Genomic DNA, 23491 nt, shown 5'->3' with positions numbered 1-23491 from the left:
TGTGCACAATTTCAATCTTCTACGTGCAAAAATAAGCCAGCACAAAAATAGTACCGAAAATGTCCAAAATTCCCCTATACAGAAGTATATTTTAATAAAAATTCCCTGACACTTCCCTAATTACCCTAGGACCATGTGTCACACATCATTCTCTTCAGAATAGAACTGCCTTTCAGGCGGTACCATTCACTTGTCTCCATCATGTATCTAAGGCGGGAAAATGAGGAAAAGCGGGATTTTTGGGTAAAAATATTCCTTTTTTCAACTTTTTGACCCTCTGGATCCCCCTGCTTTAACGCAGAAATCTGAAAAAAAATCTGGTAAGTACTACTCGGTGGACTGCATGTTTGTGCAAAATTTCAATCTTCTACGTGCAAAAATAAGCCCGCCAAAAATACTTTACATAACCCCCCCCAAAAAAAAGTATTACACGAGAATATAAATTTTAGACTTATGACGTCATCACCTCCTATGTCTCGACACAGGAAGGTGTGAAACCATCCGTAATGTCTTCTGCAATGCCTCTGAAATTAAAAACAACAACAAAAAAAAAAAAAAAAACGGACGAAAAAGCTCAAATACGAGAGTTATAACGCAATGTACCATGAAACACCCCGTATGGTACAAATTGTACCATGGGATCCCCAAAGGGCTAATGCTCATCATGAGTGACGAGGCGTGGTTCCACCTGTCTGGGTACGTAAATTCCCAAAACAACCGGTATTGGTCGACAGAAAATCCACACGCAATCCACCAGGTACCCTTGCATGATGAGAAGATTGGTGTTTGGTGTGCCATTTCCGCCACACGCGTTATTGGGCCTATGTTCTTTGAGACGACAGTGAACAGTGACATGTATATGGGAATCCTGGAAGAGTTTTATACACACTTGACCGAAGAGGAGCGTCAGTTATGTTACTTTCAACAGGACGGTGCAACATGCCACACATCAGCTGCATCATTGTCCCTTGTGCATGAGATGTTTACACCAGAGAGGACAATCAGCAAAGACTTGTGGCCTCCTCGGTCACCAGACTTGTCCACGTGTGACTTTTACTTATGGGGACTGTTAAAGGGAAGAGTATACGAAACAAATTCACACACAATTGAAGAACTCAAGACCAGGATCCAGGATGTCACCAATAGCATTACAACACAAGAACTGACAAGGGTATATATGAATCTCCTCAATCGTGCTCACATGTGTGTTGAAGTGGGCAGAGGACACTTTCAGCACCTGCTGTGAAGGTGAGTAGTCATATTCAATACATTACATTTCATTTATGTGTTGTAGTTAATCATATTCAATACATTACATTTCATGTGTCCACTTTACGGGCCGGTTTTACGTGCCGCACCCTGTATATTTCAGTATTGTGCAGTATGTGCGTAAGGGATGTCTGCAGGGCATAATTCCTAGACATGCTTCCGACAGAATGCGTCAATAGGAAGTGTGAAATGTTAGGGAACGCCAGCTCCGTGGTTTTTAGTGTTTGGAATAAAGAATGATGTGATCTATTATTATATCAGGGATGCAAATAACCACTCGCCCGCTGAAAAAGTGTAGAAGCTCAAGCTGCATTAAGAGAGGCAGCGACCTGGTTTAAAAGAAATGATTTTGTGCTAAATCAAGATAAAACAAAAAAAAAAAAAAAAAAAAAAAGTAGCCTTTAGTCTCAATCACTTCAATGATAGAGGAAACTATGATGTATCTGAGGTTAAATTTCTTGGTATACGTATAGACAGCCAACTAACCTGGGAACAACATGTCAAATATGTATGTACAGCGGTGGACACTTCTAAATGGTACAGCCATATGGAGATTTACGGCTAAGGTGTACCATTTAGAAGTGTCCACCGCTGTACAAAGCTCTCCCGAGTGCTCTTTCTGTTAAGAAAACTGAAAGTTACAGTTCTCTATGAGTATCTGAGGAATTAATATTTTGCATTTTTTCACAGCATAATTGGATATGGGATTTTGCTTTGGGGTAACAGTAGCAAAGCACATGATGTTCTAGTTTTGCAAAAGAAAGCCATCAGGATTATTGTTGTAACACATGATAAAGAACATTGTAAACCATTATTTATCAGGCTTAAGGTAATGACAATAGTTAATGTATATATTTATCAAGTGCTACTTTACAAAAAGCAAAACCTGGCAAATATGACACTCAGGGATGAAGTACATACATATAATACTAGATTGTGTAAGAAAATTGATACACCCTTCACTAGGTTATCGAAAATCAAAAATAGTTATTTAGTTATAGGACCGAAGATGTTTAATAAACTAACAACTCCTCCTTTACATTTCTGATCATCTTCCGTTCATTTTAGTGTAGGCTTTGCTAATCTTTATTTTTTCCCCTTTTACTAGTTATACATTATAAAGGCTTAGATCTATGTTGTGATTCTATATAATTTTAATCCATGTAAAATTTATACACATTTCGTGTTAGATCCGACAAAAGAGAAAGTTTAGTATTGATATTTTTGTTATTACGTTATTTACAGTATATTATTGAATAAATTGTGCATTTACCTTCGTAGTGATTTATATGGGTAAGGAGTACTGCAATTTATTATATTTATATACCTAGGTAGGATTTATATTCACAATTCATTTCTTTATATGTTACTGCTGTAGTTTAACTTCAAACCATCGCCCTGGGTTCCAGTTAAAAATAGTGCAGTAGAAGGTTTAAATACAGTGATGATTAGTATATGTATTAGAAAGTGTATCCATTTCATTCTCCTATACCTATATGTGCCCTTGAATGCGCAGGCCAGTTCTTTTAAGGCAAAAACCATAATATTCTTATTTCGGGGGAAAGCCACGAAATTCATGTTCGGGCAATCACTACCACGGGGAATAATCACGGAGCCACTAAACGTCCATTGAGTTCAGTTTGAATATTATATTTCTTTCTTTTCAGTTTTCAATTTACTGAATTATATCTCATATAAACAGAAACGAAAGCAATATGTAAAGATTGCTTCCCTATATTTTGGCCTATTTGGAACACTGTGTGCCATTTACTATTAAACATCACTTTATAATTAATTATTGTATATTTTAAACTACCAAGAAATGTACCTAGAAATATTGTAATGTATTTTGTTATTTGTTGACATTTTATATTATTCTTTATGCATGTATACTTTTGTTATCAATTTTTGCGCAAACCGAGTGTGTGGTTTTTTTTTTTTTCAACTGCTGTCCCGCAAATGCTATTCAAAATATAAATGATTAGAGAAAATTGTACACTCTTTCGTAAAAATGAATCCGATCGTCAATACAGTACTTTCTTTTGTGCAGGTACTGTGTACGAAAGCGTATCTGACATAGTGCGGTGAATAGTAAATCTTGACACCGCCATGTCACCGAAATGAAAGTGCGTATTTAATTTAAATCTACAAAAAGAATATACTTTCATATATATATATATATATATATATATATATATATATATATATATATATATATATATATATATATATATATACAAACAAATTCGGGTCCCAAACTGGAATCAGGTTTAGCTACACCCCCTCCAGTCCCGCATTCATATGCGTCCGATTCTTGCAAAAAAAAAAAAAAAAAAAAAAAATCTGGACAGGTGCATTTTGCCAGCCCCCCCGCCTTGGAATTTCGAAACAAAACCTATGCCAATCGTTTGTGCCGGAATGAACCGCAAAAATTTCCGTTTGTACCACTTTCGGTATGAAGTTATAGAAGTTTTAAAGTGGGGGGCCTGGGGAAACGGCAGCCTCCAACCTTGGAATTTCGAGACAAAACCTATTCCAATCGTTTGTGCCGGAATGTACCGCAAAAATATTCGTTTGTGCCACTTGCGGTACGAAGTTGTAGGAGTTTTAAAGTGGGGGCTAGGGAAACGGCAGCCAACAACCTGGGAGTTTCGAAACAAAACCTATGCCAATCGTTTGTGCTACGTTTGTGCTGGAATATACCGCAAAAATTTTCGTTTGTACCACTTTCGGTACGTAGTTATAAGAGTTTGTAAGTGGGGGGCTGGGGAAACGGCAGCCGCCCACCTTGGAATTTCGAAACAAACCTATGCCAATCGTTTGAGCTACGTTTGTGCCGGAATGTACCACAAAAATTTTCGTTTGTACCACTTCCGGTGCATAGTTATAAGAGTTCCAAATAGGGTCTGGGGTAACGGCAGCCTCCAACCTTGGAATTTCGAAACAAACCCTATTCTAATCGTTTGTGCCAAAATGTACAATAAAAAAATTCGTTTGTACCACTTCCGGTACGAAGTTATAAGAGTTTTAAAGTGGGGGCTGGGGAAACGGCAGCCTCCAACCTTGGAATTTCGAAACAAAACCTATGCCAATCGTTTGTGCGGGAATGTACCGCAAAAATTTTCGTTTGTACCACTTCCGGTACAAAGTTATGAGAGTTTTAAAGTGGAGTGGCTGCGGGAAACGGCAGCCTCCCACCTTGGAATTTCGAAACAAAACCTATTCCAATCGTTTGTGCCGGAATGTACAGCGAAAATTTTTGTTTGTACCACTTCCGGTACGAAGTTGTAGGAGTTTTAAAGTGGGGGCTGGGGAAACGGCAGCCAATAGCTTTAGAAATTCGAAACAAAACCTATGCCAATCGTTTGAGCAACGTTTGTGCCTGAATGTGCAGGAAAAATTTTCGTTTGTACCGCTTCCGTTAAAAAGGTATAGAAGTTTTAAAGTATGGAGCTGTGGAGACTGTATCCTTCTAGTTATAGCATATGTTTTATTTGGAAATTCAATGGTTAGAGCCTGTGAAATCGGCAGCCCCATAGATTAAAACTCCCTTATCTTTGTACCGGAAGGGACACAAGCGAATTTTTTTGCTGTACGTTCCGGTACTAACATGGTAAATGGGATTGACATAAGTTTTGTTTGGAAACTAAATGGGGGGGGGGCTGTGGAAACGGCAGCTTCCTACTTTAAAACTTTTATATCTTTGTACCGGAAGTGGTACAAACGAAGATTTTTACGGTACATTCCAGAAATAACGTAGTACAAACGATTGTCATAGGTTTTGTTTCAAAATTCCAAGATGGCGGGTTGTGGAAACGGCAGCACCCTAGTAAAAACTTCTATGTCTTTTTAACAGAAGTGGTACAAGCAAGAGATTTGCAGTACATTCCGTTATTAACGTAGTACAATCGATTGGGAAAATCTACAATTTTGGAAATTGAAAGGGGGAGTTTCCGTTTCTACAGCCCAGACTTTTAAACTCTTATACTTTTGTAACGGAGCTGGTACAAACGAAATTTTTTTGCGCTACATTCCAGTAAAAACGTACCAGAAACGATTGACATAGTCTTATCTCGAAATTCCAAGGTAGAGGTTCTGGAAACGGCAGCCCCCTCGTTAAAACTGTCATACTTTTGTACTGGAAGTGATACAAACAAAAATGTGATACATTCCGATACAAACGTTGTGCAAACGATTGGCATAGGTTTTGTTTCGAAATTTCGAGGGGGCTGTGAAAACGGCAGCCCCCTGGTTTGAAACTCTCGTATCTTTGTACCGGAAGTGGTACAAAAAAGTTTTGCGGTACGTTCCTGTTCAAAAGTAGTGCAAACGGTTGGCATAGGTTTCATTTCGAAATTCGTAGGTGCGGGGCTGCCGTTTCCACAGCCCCTCTTGAAAACTCATATAACTTTGTACCGGAAGTGGTACAAACGAAAATTTTTGCTATACAAATTCGGCACAAACGATTTGCATAGGTTTTGTTTCGATATTTCAAGGTGGGGATGCTGCCGTTTCCACAGCCCTCCCTTTTTAAACTCTTTTATCCTTGTACCGAAGGTGGTACAATCGAAAATTTTTGCGATACATTCCGGCACAAACGTAGCACAAACAATTGGCATAGGTTTTGTTTCGAATTTCCAAGGTTGGAGGCTGCCGTTTCTCCAGGCCCCCCACTTTTAAACTTCGTGCCGGAAGTGGTACAAACGAAAATTTTTGCTGTACATTCCGGCACAAACGATTGGAATAGGTTTTGTTTCGAAATTCCAAGGTGGGGTGGCTGCCGTTACCGCAGGAACCCCTCTTTAAAACTCTTATAACTTCGTACCGAAAGTGATACAAACGAAAATTTTTCCGGTACATTCCGGCACAAACGTAGCACAAATAATTGGCATAGGTTTTGTTTCGAATTTCCAAGGTTGGAGGCTGCTGTTTCTCCAGAGCCCCCACTTTAAAACTCTTATAACTTCGTGCCGGAAGTGGTACAAACGAAAATTTTTGCGGTACATTCCGGCACAAACGTAGCACAAACGGTTGGAATAGGTTTTGTTTCGAAATTCCAAGGTGGGGTGGCTGCCGTTTCCGCAGGAACCCCACTTTAAAACTCTTATAACTTCGTAACGGATGTGGTACAAACGAAAATTTTTGCGGTACATTCCGGCACGAAGGTAGCACAAACGATTGGCATAGGTTTTGTTTCGAAATTCCAAGGTGGGAGGGGCTGCCGTTCCCCCAGCCCCCCACTTTAAAACTATTATATCTTCGTACCGGAAGTGGTACAAACGAAAATTTTTCGGTACATTCCGGCACAAACGTAGCACAAACGATTGGCATAGGTTTTGTTTCGAAATTCCAAGGTGGGGGGGGGGGTGGCGAAATGCACCTACCCCATAAGCAATTGTCCGCCGCATATCGTCGGGCCGATCGCTACTATGGCGGTATATAAGCGAATTTCGAGCGGGACATCGAGTCGGTTGAGTAACTGCAACCACTGGTGGACCGATGACGGTTTTGCCAGGGTACCCGCGAACGCGGTACTGCGATGGATGTAGCCTTCGGATCATACGCTGATCGTGGCGGTTGTTCCTGCTTACGGTCCAGTGGCGGGCACGGATTGGCTTTGCATTACCCACAATTCTTCACTCTTCGCGTGGTGAACGTCATTTATTTTGGTTTTCATATGAACAGAAGAGAACTTGGTAACGCCTGCTGACCTAGGATATAAGAGCAACAGGTGGCAGCACTGTACTCATGTAACTATTGTCAGACAGTTCGTTGGCTTACAAAACAATTTTCGTGACCGGTTAGGCCTACAGCAGAACATGTTACATTATTTGTTACTTGGCAAAATGTCAAATATACTGCCTAAAGCTTTTCTCATTGCAAACAATCAACTCCAAAATTACAATTCTCACTGACAATTACGAGATAGTAGTTCAGATATGCTTGGAAGGTATTGCTTTCTACAGCCCACCCATCTCCGGATGGGAATGGAATTCTTAAAGAAAAGTGGTGTTAAATCTTTGTATTTTAACCATGTATTGGTATAAAGGTGTCATCACTTAAGTGCCAATACGTTTCAAAAATTTAAGAGTAGATGATTAAAGGCGGCATGAAGAGATATTTGTGGGAGCAATCCGCCATGGTTTGCGGTAGATCCGATTACGTCTTGCACATGGGGGAATTTCAGCGGCTGGGTACCGGCTAAAGACGGGGGAGCAGCGGGATTATGGCGGATACCCCGTCGGCGGGACGAAGGCGTAATTAGTGTAATCGAGCTGGTGGCCCGGCGGCGGCGTCCGCCAGCGGCCCGCCATTCGCACGTCGATGGGCCTACGGCGGCCCGCTGGTGGAATGCTTATGGGGTATTCTGGACACCTTGAGGCTACATTCATCTTCCAGGAAGCGAACCGCCCCCCCTTCCAAATGATCCTTCTGGATCCGCTAGTGACTCTCATTAGAATGTGTTTATCTCTAGTTTCGAATACACGTTTTCACGAAATTCTTCATTATTTTCCCATTCGAGGCCATTCTTTCATGTCTTGCATTAGGGATTTCGGTATAATTAAACAAACTCTACGTCACGATCGGCTTTAAGTAGGCCTACCACTAGGGATTGTTCGTTTGATCTGTGGACTAGGAAAGATATTTACTGTGCAGATTGTTGAAACGACTAGTATTCTCAACTTCAAGGCATGGTGGACACATTACTATAAGTGATCATGTCTTGTTTTGATCTTGTTCTTGTTGAAGACGGCTGAACGCTTATGTTTTCGGGATAGTAACTAATCTGCATGGCATGTATTATACACACGATCATAGCAATAATGTGTCGAAAATGTGAACCTAACTTTACCTATTCTACCCTAAGCTAACCTGGCCTATGCTAATATTTTCCTGATCCTTATGCTGGATTGAGAAATGTCTTAAACCAAATATATTGAATACTTTTTGTGCATTTATTTCACTTTCACCTTCTCCCTTACGGGAGATTTATAGTCCCAGCCTTAGAGTCATGTGGACTGCTTCACTAGATTTGTTTTGAATAAAAATTGTTTGAATTAAATATATGTATTAAAGTACTAAAGTTGCACATGCCAAAATGGCCGAATTTGCCTGTTTTAAATATACTTGTTTATCACACTGTTAATGTGATAAGGACGGATAAGCGGCGCGTGAATATATTAAAATTGAAAGACATTGTATTAAGATTATATTAAACAGTAAAATTGTCAACATAATAAATTGTAAATAGTAAAAATTGAGAGCAAATGCTCCCCAATACTTCAGGTTTACAGCGCCATCTCTTATCCCTACATTTATTTCTTGATATAACAGCTGTTTCAATGGCAGCGATAGTCTGTCCACATGGCCATTATGTGCAGACATGAGCGCAGTCACTTTAAATAAACATAACTGTGTGTGTAACGTTTTTCGCATCTCTTGTAAAATATAGTTTGCATGACTTATGACGTTTCTCAAATCAGCGATTCATATACCTTCGAAATTTATTTTGAGTTCAGCCTTGATAGCTTCAGGTAAAATGCATAAGTTATAGTAGATACATGATTGCGAAGACATTACTTACGTATGCATACAAGCGATTAACAATCGTTAAACCCTAATTTGAAAATAGTTTGGATATATTTTGACTAATGGTAATTTTCACTTCACTGTCAAGTCAATGTCACCACTTTACATCCATTATTATTTATTCCGTTACATAACATAAACGAAACTTTGAATGACACAATCCACCACAAGCATAGCACAATGGTTTCCAAATCGTTTTTAACATTTTGAAATATATTTTAAGTAATGTCAACTTTCACTTGAAGTGAAGCCAATATCATTTTTTTTTTAATTACTGTTTATTGCTACCAACAAGAAAAATACAAGACCTCAATAACACATTCCTGAGAAAGCGTGACACAACTAAATAAGGATAATTTGAAACTGGTTGTGAATTATTTTAAATGGTGGCGATTTTCATTTGACTATGAACCCAGTAGATATTGCCACTTTATTTCGTTTATTATTTATCACAATTGGTAACACAAATGAAAATTTGAACGGCACACCCAAGCACAATCGTTTTAAAATAGTTTTGAATCTTTGGTGATATATTTTACTTAATGGCGATTTTTACTTGACGTCAAGCCAGCACAGTAGCCTAATTTTTGATTAGCATTATGATTATTGGTAACAGAGATGAAAAATCTCAATAGCACAGTCTGGGGAAGGTTCTAGATTACTGGAACCCCTATATTTTTCATTAATTGAAGTATTTGCTTAGCTGATACATGCTCCTTCTTACTCATGCTTGCGATGATGTTGTTTCTTTAGTTGCTGTGAACACTATTTATTATTATAATATGTTATTTTTTTTTGGTTAGAGGGTTTTCCGCCATACGTGTGTAGAAATGCGTATTGTTGTTGGGAGGTAGGGGCTTGCCCCCCTATGCTTTGAAGAAGTTTTTAACATTTTGTAAAATAGTGATATTTTAGTTTTTTTAAAAAATAATCGAAGATTGTCCTGGTATACTTTTATAGAAAATTCTGTTGTTGTCGGTGTGGGTAGGGGGTTATGGGGCGTTTACACTTGGTCGATTTAGTCGCACGGCTAAATCGAATCGCTGCATTTGCGACTAAATCGAAGTAACTAGACCGAATGAGATCGATGGATGTGTTCAATTGTTTCAACCGGAATTGAATGCTGCTTGTCGACTCGCTCTCCTCTGGTCGATAAAAAAATCGACAGGCAATTTTAAAGATGTCCAAGCAAAAAGTAATTGGTACAATTTGTGGTGTTATAGCAGAAGAAAATAGAATCGACCACAGAAAATAGAACGTCTTTCAATTCAGTTGCTAGTCGATTAGTCGCTTTCGATCAACAAGTGACTAAGTTGAAGTCCTGTTTACACGGTCGATTAAGTTGAAAGTGACGTCAATTCAACTAAATCGAACGCAAATCGACCAAGTGTAAACGCCCCATTAGGGAGATGCGGGTCAGTGGTATAGGTGACCCGGAAGATCCAAAAAAGTGTATTATTTTCTTCTGGTCTTCTAATAATACAGTTTTTCGGCTCTTCTGGATCATCTATATCACTAACCCGCATCCAGGGAAGGGGGACCATTAATCTAGAACTTTGCACACAATCTAGCACAAACGCAACACAACTAATTAAATGTAACTTGAAATTCTTGAATTTAGTTTGGAAATATTTTGATTGGTGGCGATTTTCATAGACTTTCCATTCAGCATGGTCACCGTATTTCTTTTATTTATTCCAATTGATGGCAGAAACGAAGTTTTGAACGGCACAATACAACACAAACGATTGAGACTATTTTCGGTAATAATTGCTAGACTGGCTATTTTATATTGACATACTTGAAAACACATCCTCTCTGTGCTCTAGCTTAACCCGATCTATGACCGGAACACTCTGAAAACAGAACTGCTCAAACGGTCATCTAACTGGTGAGCATATATATTTTTTTATATGGAAAAAGATGAAGTAGATTACGGCAAATAAGTGAAGCAAACTACAGTTTTTTTAGAAGTAAGTTTTAATTTGAACTCAAGAAAAAGGTAAAAAGAACTTAATGCATTTTTTCTTAAGTGAAAAAATATGTAATTTTTATTGTTTAAGAATATGTGAAAATTTGTATGAAAATGTGTAATTGGTAGTAAGTGCAAGGCTCCAAATTAAACCTAGATTTTTTTCCTAAAGAAAATATTGATTTGATTGTCTATCGGGCCATAGTATACATGAAGCTGCATCAGTTCCCGAAGGAGCAGGACGCTTATACTTTTAGGGATTATTCATTCAGTATGTACGAACTTACAAAGCGGGTAACAAAGCGACTTTTATTTACTTATTGACTGATATGAAAATAAAAAAGAACGAACCTGTACTTTATATCTGCATGTGTACTTTATACTTTATCTATACTTTATCTTTATACCTTGTACTTTATCTAAGACTACGTGTGTGTGGGAGGGGGGGGGGGAATTTAACGCATATCACATGTTTTGTGCACATGGGTACTTCTTACTATTGGACTACGTAGAAAATTTACGGTATTTTATGTAGAAATGGTAATAGAACACAAGAAACGCACATCAGGGAGTTCTCATGTATACTATTACCATTTTAACGTCCCCTTTCAGCGGCGAGGCTATATGAGGCGTGACCTACTCATTAACGTGGAATCATAACCACATGAGCTCCAGCCGTGAATCGAACCCGGGTCTTCCACGCCAAACAATAGCCAAGAAAAGTAATGTTGTGTAGTCACTAAACGCTTTTGTCATTTATAAACATAAAAACATTAAAATGTTTGATTGCTGTCAATTGTAATGCAAGGCTAACATGTAGGACTACCTCGTTAGTACAGGTTGATGCGCGATCCCCATAGGGCAGATATTTGTTATCTTCCCCAATCTAAGTAGAAGTAGTAGTAGTAGGAACGGGTTAGAAGCTCCTCGGGGATTGGTTGGGTTCTGTTCTCGACATAAAATAGGCATTTTCTTTCTTATGACCATATCCATCATTGCTGAAAGAGTACTGGTTTATTTTTGGCGCACCACTACAAATTATCGTTGAAAAATTATAATTTTTTCATTAATTTCCTTCTTATTGTTCCCTAAAATGTTTCCGCTGGGCCACATGAAAATATCGCACTTGCGATAGATAAGGCATTATTCAAGCAGACGGTTCTACTCAATTTTTAAAGATTTCTTACTTTTTAAGGTAGGTTAGAGCTTTCACGTTGGTTCTGTCTAATTTTGATAAATTTCTTACATTTTCAGGTTAACTTAGAGCTTCTAAAATACTGGTAATAATTTTTACCTTCAAAAACTGTTTTATTGGTTACGAAATTTTGTCAGATTTTTTACGATTTCAGGTTAGTTCTATCAAACTTCGACAAATCTCACTATTATTCAAAATTCATTTCATAACGCTGTTCACGGACAGAATTTACTTACCCGCACTCTCATTCCTTCAGGAAAAATATTTCACATCGTACTTAACCTATAAATTTTCTGTTTGGTAGAACCGTCTGCTCGAGTGAACCCATAGATAATATTCAATGAGGCTACCAGAAGTAATTGTTGACAATTTACAATTCTTTTACGATTTGCGTATAAATACGGCTTCAGGTTGTGTGGCATGAAAAATACAGGGCAAGGAACAAGCCAAGCTGTGCATGTGACCACTGAAAAGAATGAATGCTATCTAACCGAGTTAAGGCAGGGCAAAACTGGTGGGCCCGCAAAATAGTACAGGTATGCGTCCGAAGAGTTGGTGAGTATGCGCTTAAGCGAGGGTAGTGAAAAGAAGTAGATTTTGATAATGATACGACTTTCAGCAGGCTAGCACTTGTCATGGTTTTATACTATAGTCCGCGTAACCCGAATTGGCGTGTGGCATCACCCAATAAACTCGCAGTGCGCTGTAATTAAACTTTCAGAGAGGACTTTGATTATTCATAATTCTCCATAAATACGAACAAAATGAATTATGGATGACTAGATTCCTCCCTGAAGGTTTATTAACAGCACACTGCGAGCTTATTGGCTGATGCCACACGCCAATTCCGATGACGCGGACTATAGTGCCGCTTGTAAAAATAAAATACAGGATCTGAACGTTGTGAAGAAATATACCGCCGGTGGAAAATAGTAACTAATAGATTCATTTTTCATATGCACTCACTTCATCCGTTGTAAACAGGGTTGGCAAAAACCATGGTTTTTATTAAAAAAACCGGTTTTTTTTGGTTTAAACCAGGTTTTTTTGGTTTAAACCAGGTTTTTATGGTTTAAATGATTTGCTCTATATATTCATATCATATATGGACAGAAATAAGTTTGTTTCGCCTTGATGTTATTATGCAACAACCGGGTTATGCTGGAAGGGGTCACATAAGCTTAAAGCGGAATAAAAACCGCTTCTCGAGTTACATCCGAGAGAAATTGTCCTCCATTTGAACTCGGAACCAGGACTAATTGGCCACAAATGCGATACGTCTGCCGACTCACTCACGAAGGAATCCTGATAAAAAAAATATGTTGTACTGATCTTTACATGCTTCTTAATATAACTGTCAAGAGTCATTTCAGAAGGACAAAAAGATAAACAGTTGCACAAGTGAAACCATTACACAGAATTAATTACATATGAACAATTTCAAAGTACGACGGAGTACAGAAGAACTAATCTAGTTCAAGTTAGTTAACAACGACTTTTATTGGTCCAAATTAAAGAAATACACCGACTTAATCTGCATATCAATAAGAACAGGGAATAAAGATACGAATTATTTGAGTCCACTTTGGCTCAGACTCATTTATACATAAATAGATACCAAAGATACTTATTTCACTAAATGCCTCTCGTGGGGTCTGTATTACCCCCCCCCCCCCCACACACACACAAGGTATGGCATTTTCGATGTATTTTATCAATAATAAACATTGAAACGAAACAATATTTAGAATTTTTCTTCGATTGCAATTACATAACAATAATAACAACCACAAAAAAATCACAAAATAAACATTTATAAACTTGTAAAAAAAAGTTGCTTTTGTAGTATAATCTTTTTGAGTAATGAATGGGGAATTTAGGTCTGAATATAATACGAATAATATACGGGAGTGAAACGTGATAACCCACAAATGTGTGTTCATCAAGATTTTACAAACATTTACACTTTTACGAACATTTTTTGTTTTTTGGTTTAAACCAGTTGGTTTTTTTTAAAAAACCAGCTGGTTTAAACCTTGGTTTAAACCAGCCAAGCCTGGTTGTAAAGCATGTGTAGTGATTTTACACAAGTAACCCTACACTTGTAAATCTAAAATACAGCTGTATTACTTTGTATTTAATTTGTCGCCTGCAGAAATGTGTTCCTTATAAACATGTCTTTTCATGCCAAGTATTAAATTTTACTTGTAAATCTTCCAAATTGTGGTGCTCCAAAACTACACCTTCACCGGTGAACGTTCCATCTTTAGCGGAATAGATCGTTTAAGACTAAGTGGTGAATTTAGCTGTCTTATGTTGAAGGAATTACTCTTCTCCTTTCCGACTAAAAACTATGTTCCATGATATCCTTTGTGAAAACATGAAATTTTCTAGCAAAATGGCGCATATCCTTTCACATACGCGTATTAATTTTCACACAGCCGTAATACATACAGTACACCTCAGTAGGGGGTGATCATCCTCCATAAGAACATAAGCGCAACTGGCGCGGATTTACTATTCTTCCACAGATGGTAAATAACTGTGGACTTCCCTGAGACTTATCATTTCCGCCTAAAATTTATCTTTTCTCCCTCAAATTTGTCGCTCTGCCTCCAAATGTTCTTCTCACTTCCCCGTTTAGTGTTCTTCACTTTGGTTATACCATTTCCAATGAAAAATTATGTCCTGCCCAAGATTCTCAATGGGCGTAATTTGCGTTCTAGAACCCGATTGTTGGCATGTGTTTATTGAGGTTTTCAAATAATTCCCGAAGCTTAGAGTTGAAATCAGTTAAATGTGAGGACACATTTAATCCTTCTATCATTTAATAATAATAATAAAACTGCGACACGGTGTAATACGGGTTAATGCAAAACTACACTCAGGAATTCTAACCATCATTCTACTCACAGATTTCTCTAATGCCTGAATTTTCAGTAAATTCCCAAAGCTAAATTCCTAAATTTCCAAGCTTTCGACTCTGCCCTGGAGTCATGGTCACAGAGGTTGAAACAGGAAGAAAAGGAATAAAACATCCAGGGAAAAAATGAAATAAACTTACCAAGAGAAGACCTGTGTTGTACTGAAACATGTTATTAAGTACGTCAGTGATCTTCAGGTGATGCAAACTAAAATATGTCGGAATCAATTTGTGCGCCTTTCTTGTTCCTTGTTGGAAGGTTGCCAATCATGTTATGGTTTCATTGACATGCCAATGCTGTGAAAATTTTGTAATTGCCGCTTCCCATTCGCCATTCAACCATCCCTTTTTTAAATTTAGTTTCTTTCTCTTTTCCTTTCTTTCTTCTTTTTTTAAAGTGAATAAATACATTTTCAAAAACCAGTCTCTCTACTTCATTTCTAGCTCCAAATGAAATTTTTGAATCTTTCATCTTGTGTTGTTTTTCTTTTAAATGTTTCTTTAAACCTGACACCGGATTTTCCGCTTTTGAATCTCTAATATGCTCTTTCACTCGGACTTTTAGATTTCTTCTCATTTTACTTGTTTAACTCTATTGGCAACTGCATTTTATTTCGTAAATGCCGAATTTTTCATTGGGATCCGTGTAATAACTCTTAAATTGGGTGATGTTCTTTTCCAAAGTTCTGAAGGGTGTTAAGACTGTACGAAAACCGTATTGTGTATAGATTCTATTTAACGCAGTTGTCAATCTGGGAAAAGTAAACAAACCAACTCATGTTTTATCTTCTATGTCGGTTTCAGGTTTATTGGAATTTAAATTCTTTTTAATCTGATTACACAATTTTTTTAAGAATGAAACTGGAAACCCCTTATCACCATTTTTAGCGAATCTAGTACTTTATATGGTTGAAAGTAGAGTTTTGAAAGAACGGATACTGGTTTGGTACTGTTCTATATTATAGGTATGTTGACGATGTTCTTTTCCTGCACAAGGATCATTCACAAGTATATTACCTATTAAACGAATTGAACAATATTCACAGTAATTCAAGATTCATCGTTGAGAAAGAAGACGGCAGTCTTCCGTACTTAGACCTTAATATAAGAAGGCACAACAATAAATTCTTCGCCAGTGTCCACCACTAGCTCATAGCTGATACACGTACATTCATTATAAATCTGCGCATTTAGCAATAAATTTGCGTATTTAGCAGGTACTAAAGGTAACATTTGATAGAATTTCTTTTTGCGTGCCATACATCTTACTTCCTTAAAGACAGATTTACAAATAGAAATGAACCTGAAATCTATATAAAAGAGAGAGAGAGAGAGAAAAGAGGGGCCTGTTTTTCTCAGATTGACAACTGCGTTAAATAGAATCTATGCACAATACGGTTTTCGTACAGCCTTAAAACCTTCCAAAACTTTGGAAGAGAACATTACCCAATTTAAGAGTTATTACACGGATGCCAATGAAAAACTGGATTTTTATGAAATAAAATGCAGTTGCCGAGAGAGTTATATAGGCAAAACAAAAAGAAACCTAAAAGTCCGAGTAAAGGAGCATATTAAGATTCAAATGCGGAAAATCCGGTGTCAGGTTTATCGAAACATGTAAAAGGAACGCAACAACACAAGGTAGAAGATTCAATTTTATTTGGAGCTAGTACTGAAGTAGAGAGACTGGTTTTTGAAAATTTGTTTATTCACTTAAGAAAAAAAAAGAAGAAGAAGAAAAGTTAACAAGAAAGGCGCACGAATTGACTCCGCCATATTTTAGTTTGGTTCATCTTCACCGTACTTGACAACGTGTTTCCGTACAATACAGTTCTTCCCTAAGTAAGTCCTTTCCATTTTTATTCCCTGATATTTGTATTCTTTTAATTCCTGTTTTTAACCTCCATGACCAAGACTCCAGAGGAGAGTCGAAAGCTTGGAAGTTTAAAGAAAACTCAGGAATTACAGAAATCTGTAAGTAGAACGATATTACAGCTTAATTTGTTTTTGCTTAATTGTATAATCGTCTTAATTGCTTGAAGTGGAAGAGGATCAAAAAGGAGAGAGAGTTCATTCTTCCCGTTTTTATGGAACATATTTTCAGTGCTTTTATTGCTATTATTTAAATTAACGCTCAGATTTTCAGTGTGTGTGTGTTTTGTTTCTCAGAGACATATATTACCAGTACTTTGTGTAATATTTTATACAAATAAAGAATATACAACAAACATTATTTAGTTAATAATCAGTGGAATATTAAGCGAAATTTTAAAGCTTAAAACTAACATTTCATGGCCTCAAGCTAAGGGAATCTAGTATATTTTTCATCGCTAGAAACTGTACGCATTTTAAGTATTTTTCTATTAGTTGTAACGATTAATAATAATAATAATAATAATAATAATAATAATAATAATATATTATTATTATTATTATTATTATTATTATTACTACTACTACTACCAGTTTCAATCCTTTCAAGAGATGCCTCTGACCGTAGCATCTAAAAAATGAAACCAAAATATGTCAGATATGCGTCGTGCTCATAAACGAGTCTTTTATTCATGTTTATCTCATTACAGGTTATTTATTGCCTTTCAAACACTTTCCATGGTTTTCACCGGCCCATTTGTGAGACATAACATGAAACGCATTGGTTTTATAGATATTCCTTGTGTTCAGGAAGCTCCTATCTCGTTTCGTTCCTATTCCCTCCCGATGATGATGATATTATTATTATTATTATTATTATTATTATTATTATTATTAGATAAAAGCCTCTTTCAGAACATAATACTAAATATAAATGTTTTGAAGGTACCAAAAACCGCCACTCTCTCATTTTTTGATGGGGGGGACGTTACAAACCGCAAAGCAATTACTTGCCACTTTCGTGATAGCCGTAACAGCATAACTGAGCACATGGTGTCCAAAGCTGATTTTTATATAATGTGAAACATAGAAACAAGAACATTTCATCACATAAGTTGGAAAAAAATAAAGGAAAAACATACTCTGGGGGAGCTAAGATCTCCTGCTTTGCTATCGGAGGGTTAATATAGACTCTGCATTGTCCTAGCACAGCAGGAATTGTGGTACAGTGCATGTGGTCTTAGTAGCTTAATATCGATCTCAAGAGTAAAAGTATGTTGCTGGTCAGTGAGTAGACTGTATATAGTAGCCTTACTCTATGGGTAGCCACTTGCTCACAAAGGGAAGCCGCCCTCGTGTGCGGTTTCTTTTCATACTGTCCTGTTTGGTTTTCCTCTCCCTTGAAAACTGACTGACGGGCAATAAACTGAACCCAAACTGTTGCCAAATTTTTGTCAAGGATCCTTTTTCTTTCCTTCTTTCTGTTAAAAGGAAAACAGTTTGAGATAGATACGCTCTCGAGTTGAATGCTTGAACACACACACTGGAGGGAAAGAGAGGGAGAGAGAAAAGGGGGCGAGGGAAAGGAAGGTACTACGTATGGCAACGTTTAACTTTTTCTTCTTCCAAAGGACCACATACTTTATGACGACTTCTTTGTGCTAAATTCAAAGTCTCCCGACTGGCTATCGACTGGGCGCGCTTTCTATACCTTCGTGGTAGAACACAGACACAATAGGCCGCACATGTTTCGATTCTCGGTCCAGTGTCAAATTTTTGCTCTTGAACGAACTTCATTAAATTTACACCTATAGCATATGGTGTTAAGAATATCGTTTAATTCCTTCATTCTAAAGTAGAAGATAAATATAAAATATTCAAGATCAAAGACGTGATATTGAAATTATATATATATATATATATATATATATATATATAGGACATATTTAATGTACAATTCCCAAACTAATTACGCAAAATATAAGGGGAAATTGACGATATAAAATTTTCCGCGTTTAGTAATTCTTATTTCGGATTATTTCTGAATATTCTGAAAGCTTTTGAATTGAAAAATTTTAATGACTTCTTGATTGAATTTGAAGCTTTGTATTTTTTTTTTCCTTTCTCCAAAATACAGTGGCTTCAGATCATTTTGAATACTGCGAATCAAACTGTAAAAAACTGAAAGAAATATTTCAAAATTTTTATCAGCGGAATGTCACATGAATACTTATAAGATTTTTAGAAGTTATAGATGGTGTTGGTATTTGAGTTTCTTTGCTTTATGGGATTTGTGTATGTGCTTATATTAATTTGAAACTTATTTGAATCATGTTGTGTACAGTATCCAAAGATCAGTGATTGAATGCATGAATTTAGTTAAATTGTTAAAATTACATGCACTTACGAAAATTATGTTGCGTACGCGTAGGCCATTCTCGCGTACAGAAAGGAACAAATTTGAATTTTATAAGTATGTAGAAATCCAACTTTCAATCCAGACCAGGGTAAGTTAAATAAGGAAGGGAAATAATGTTAACAGACAATAATAGTATATAGTTTTCAGAGTAGCTTTTTTTTATCACAAAAAATGATTACATACAGTTTTACAAGTTTAGTTATTCAACATATCAAAATCTAACAACTGATAAAAAATGAATTAAGTAATGTAAATTTGGAGTTATGAGCTGTATTGAAATTGGAAAACTCAAGATTACTGTACAAACAAGGCTGAAACTTTTTCGTCGTCTATAGGTAAGTACTGTCAGTTCATTAATACCTTATATATCTCAAGCTATCCTTTCTAAATATTCTGATGAAGACGATGGAATAAAAAATGCCGAAGTTATAAGATGCAAAAGTTGAAATACGAACACACCTTAGGTGAGTTTATACATTGAGTCATATTGCTTATTAGGAAGAAATTTTTAGAAAATCTGAAAAAATAGGGAACGTGATTTGCAACATTTTATGATAACGATGTTTCCTGACAATTTAATTTCTTTTCATTTTTCAGGAATTAAAGTACGCAGTAGAAGCTCAGAACACGAGATCATGAGGCTATTAACATCGTTGTGTCAGCGTGTTGCTGATATGACGAAGAGGTATTCTAACCTTCCAGAATCTTACATTGAAAGAACAATGGAGCAGGTACGCTGAGAGTTGGATTTATAACAGCACTTACATTTATACGTTTCATATTAAGAAGGCGATTGTAATGTTTTCTGCAGTCAAATAGAATATTTAGGTCAAGCCGAAAATACCATTATTTGGTTGTTGTTTTTTCTTATTAGCTTAAATATCGCATTAGGATCAGGAATATTGTTGCTTCCTTCTTCCACAGTTTCGGGCTCCCTCTTGGCTAAGCGGCTAGTGTACGGGCCTTTAGCTTGGGAGACTTGAGTTCAATTCCCGGTGGAAGTTCATGAGCTTCGGATCCCACGTTAAGCTGTAGGTCCAAGTCTCACATAATCTCGATTCTGAAAGGGACGCTTAACTTAAAAATCAAAATCAGATCTTCCACAAATTCGTTTTATTGGTGTAATGGATACAGTGAAATTTACATTGAAGAAAATACAGTTGCATCGTCAGGTGCTAAACGGCAAATGTACTAACGGTTAGTCATTTCATTACAAGGTTACCAACTTTCACGATAAAAATGCTATTATTATTATTATTATTATTATTATTATTATTATTATTATTATTATTATTATTATTATTATTATTATTATTAAGTATGCTGTCTATTGGCAGGTCCTGGGACTATTAAGTTTTTTTTCTTTCCTTCTTCTTAATTTTCGGCTTGGGCCTGGAAATGTTTCTTCCATGTTTCTCGATTTTCAGCTTCCTGTTTTAACTCCCAATATTTTCTTCTACTTTTCAAGTCATCAATCAGTTGTGTTCTTCTTCTCCCTACTCATCGCTTTCCTTCCATCTTTCCTTCTATGGCGGTCTGAAGAAGACAATTTCTTCGCAATCGAATCCAATCCAATCCAATCCAATCGCAGTCCAATCCAATTGGCCTTTCTACGAAGGATTGTGCTAGAAGCGTCCTCTTCTCCTGTCCGTATTAAAACGCCTTAGTTTGTTATTCTTTCTGTCCATTTTATCTTCTCCATCTTCCTCCAACACCACACTTCATAGCTCTCTAAATACTTCTGTAATATCCAAGTCTCTGAACTATAAAGTCCAATGCCCCATGACCAATTTCTTCCTTAGTCCAATATTAAGGTTGCTAGTTAAGAGTGTCCTTCTTTTGTTGAATGCTTCTTTGGCTATGGCAATTCTCGACCTGATCTCTCTGGCGCAGCACGCATCGTTCGTCATAATACTTCCCAGATATCTAAAATGGTCTACCTCTTCAAGTACTCTTTGTTCTACTCTGACTCGTAAGGGTGCATTTCCGCGGGATATTCTCATGATTTTCGATTTTTCGATGTTGATTTCCATTCCATATAGTTTCCCAGTGTCAACTATTTTGTCAATCATCTCCAGTAGTCCTTCGGTTCTAGCTATAATAACCGTATCATCTTCATACCCGTCTGACCTTCAGTCTTAAAATCTCCAATTCCCATTAATGCTTCCTTCATTAACCATTCACTGTAAATATTGAATACTAGAACTCTAACTTAGGGAGAGTGAATACTAGAATATTCTTAAAATGAACGTATCTTAGAAGTAATTAGTCAAAATTACGGTTATCAAGGTGTATCCGTTTAGGAAATATTAATTTGGAGAACGGCATGAAACTGGAAGCTAGTTTAAATCAATTCTTAAGCACCGAGCCCACGTAACTGGCTTATAACAGAATTCATAAGTTATTTAAAACTGAGTATGATAATGTGGACCCACTTCATTTACTTGCTAGGTCACGTCTCTTGGATAGCCAAGCATGGCATTAACATAAATTTGCCTGCAGAGAATCGGAGCCTAGCACGTTCACATTGTATTAATGGGTAAGTAAGGTATTTAGTTTTACTATGGGGCTAAGAATCAGAGGTAAAAGAAATGAATCAAATTTTATTGTTCCAACCAATTTTTAGCGGGTTATAACTCCGAAATGATGCATTTGTTTACTCATATTGGTCAGTGATTTTTTCATGGTGTTTGGTGTTGTATCAAATACCCTCAACTTTTACTGATTTCTTTTATAGGAGCCACATTTATTCATAAGAAATTATATTTTGAATGAAAGAAAAAAAAAGCTTGTGATTGGAACTACCGACATTTGTGGTTTCAGTGTAGAAAGATGACTGTTAACACATCGATCACTGATGATAGCAACTTCACAAATTTCATCCTCACCTCACTTCGCGAAATGGCCATACCCATGCGTTGATACTAATCATAGATTGAAGGTTTTGGGGATTTTTAGGAAAGGATATGGACCGCAGAATTTCCTTTCTGCTGTGGTTCTGCTTGCATATTGTGTTTGGTCAGACTCGTGAGGTGAGAATGAACTCGAACTTGAGATTGCTATCTCTGTCAGATGTTTCATTTTAGTTTTCGTTTTTGTCTTATTTCGAGGATCCTTCGTGCAAGTCATCCCAGGAAAATATTTGTTCTTTCATTTATTTCTGACTTAATCACCTATATTCACAGAAGCGCGTGTAGAGATATTGAACCATATAACTTTTTTATCCTGTACTTGTTTGTTTTGCACCTGTTGCTGCTTTCGGTTATTATTGAGTTTTTAATCTTTGATAACTTGCTATTCCATGCAGGAGTTAGAGTAAAAGTTTGTAGCAAATAAGGGCGTAATCTTCAGTTAGGAGTGTAAAATCATTGGACGATCAGGAAGAGTCGTGGATTTCGACAGGATTTAGTAGACATGGGGTTCGAATAGAACGGGTAAAATATTATCTTGAGAAAAAGATTTTATTAAGACAAGAGTATATAAGGGAGATTCTACTCTGCCGCGGTAGTGTTAGAAAGCTGCTCACGTAGCAGAGACCAGAAGCACTTGATTTAAAATAGGTTTAATAATAATAATAAAAAACTTCTATGTATGTGACAAACAGTACACAAGGGAATGACGTTTTTACTCCATAACGGACGGTGGACTTAAAGTTTGAGAGTACAGATTCTTCTTAGTTTACTTAACTATACACTGTTTAATTGTGAATAGCTCTCAAATGGAATTCATGGCGACGTCTCATTTTTCGTAGTGTTATAGTTGAATGTTCAGTTAGTAGATTGCAATGCGCGATGAAGAACTGATATTTGCGTGTTCACAAAGTGTTGGCCATTAGCATCAATACGCTGGTGATGCGCCGAACTGCTGCACGAACAACAGACTGCAACGTACCAAGTTCGATACCTGCAAAGAACGATGGCTGTTCGTAGATGATGCAATGTACGAGGCTTTTTGTCCATAAACAACGTTCTTGACAGTCCTTCATAAGTAAAAATCTAGAGTAGTGAGGTCTAGCGAGCGTGGTGGATACCCGACAAATCCTATTCGACCTATCCATATTTCCGGGTGAAGTTTCATTGAGAGACTTCCTGACAAGATGATACTAGTGGGGTGGGGCACCATCTTATTGGAGATTAAACCTCTCGTCCTCATAGGAGTCTTTAATAGCAGGCGAATGGATGTCTTTAGCATCTGCAAATACTTCTCACCGGCCAAAGAAAAACGGCCTAATCAAACTACGATAAGATAATC

The 23491-nt window shown here is 37.0% G+C and overlaps 1 protein-coding gene across 3 annotated transcripts in view; it reads left to right on the top strand.

The window, feature by feature from the left end:
• The first annotated feature begins 10679 nt into the window (after positions 1 to 10679).
• Positions 10680 to 23491, top strand: part of mRpL24 (mitochondrial ribosomal protein L24) — a 47117-nt gene continuing 34305 nt past the window's right edge. Inside the window, exons 1-2 of one of the 3 annotated variants that reach the window (XM_081748436.1) lie at positions 10680 to 10832; positions 19838 to 19971. In XM_081748436.1, coding sequence (XP_081604562.1) covers positions 19876 to 19971 — 96 coding nt within the window. In that variant the 5' untranslated portion in view covers positions 10680 to 10832; positions 19838 to 19875. Of the gene's footprint in view, positions 10862 to 19837; positions 19972 to 23491 lie in introns of all 3 variants that reach the window. The other 2 variants (XM_081748435.1, XM_081748437.1) reach the window with 2 other exon arrangements.

This window comes from Thermobia domestica, chromosome 2, assembly GCF_964235325.1.
Source record: "Thermobia domestica chromosome 2, izTheDome1.hap1.1, whole genome shotgun sequence".
Lineage (NCBI taxonomy): Eukaryota > Metazoa > Arthropoda > Insecta > Zygentoma > Lepismatidae > Thermobia > Thermobia domestica.
This window is presented reverse-complemented; position numbering and strand designations above follow the sequence as displayed.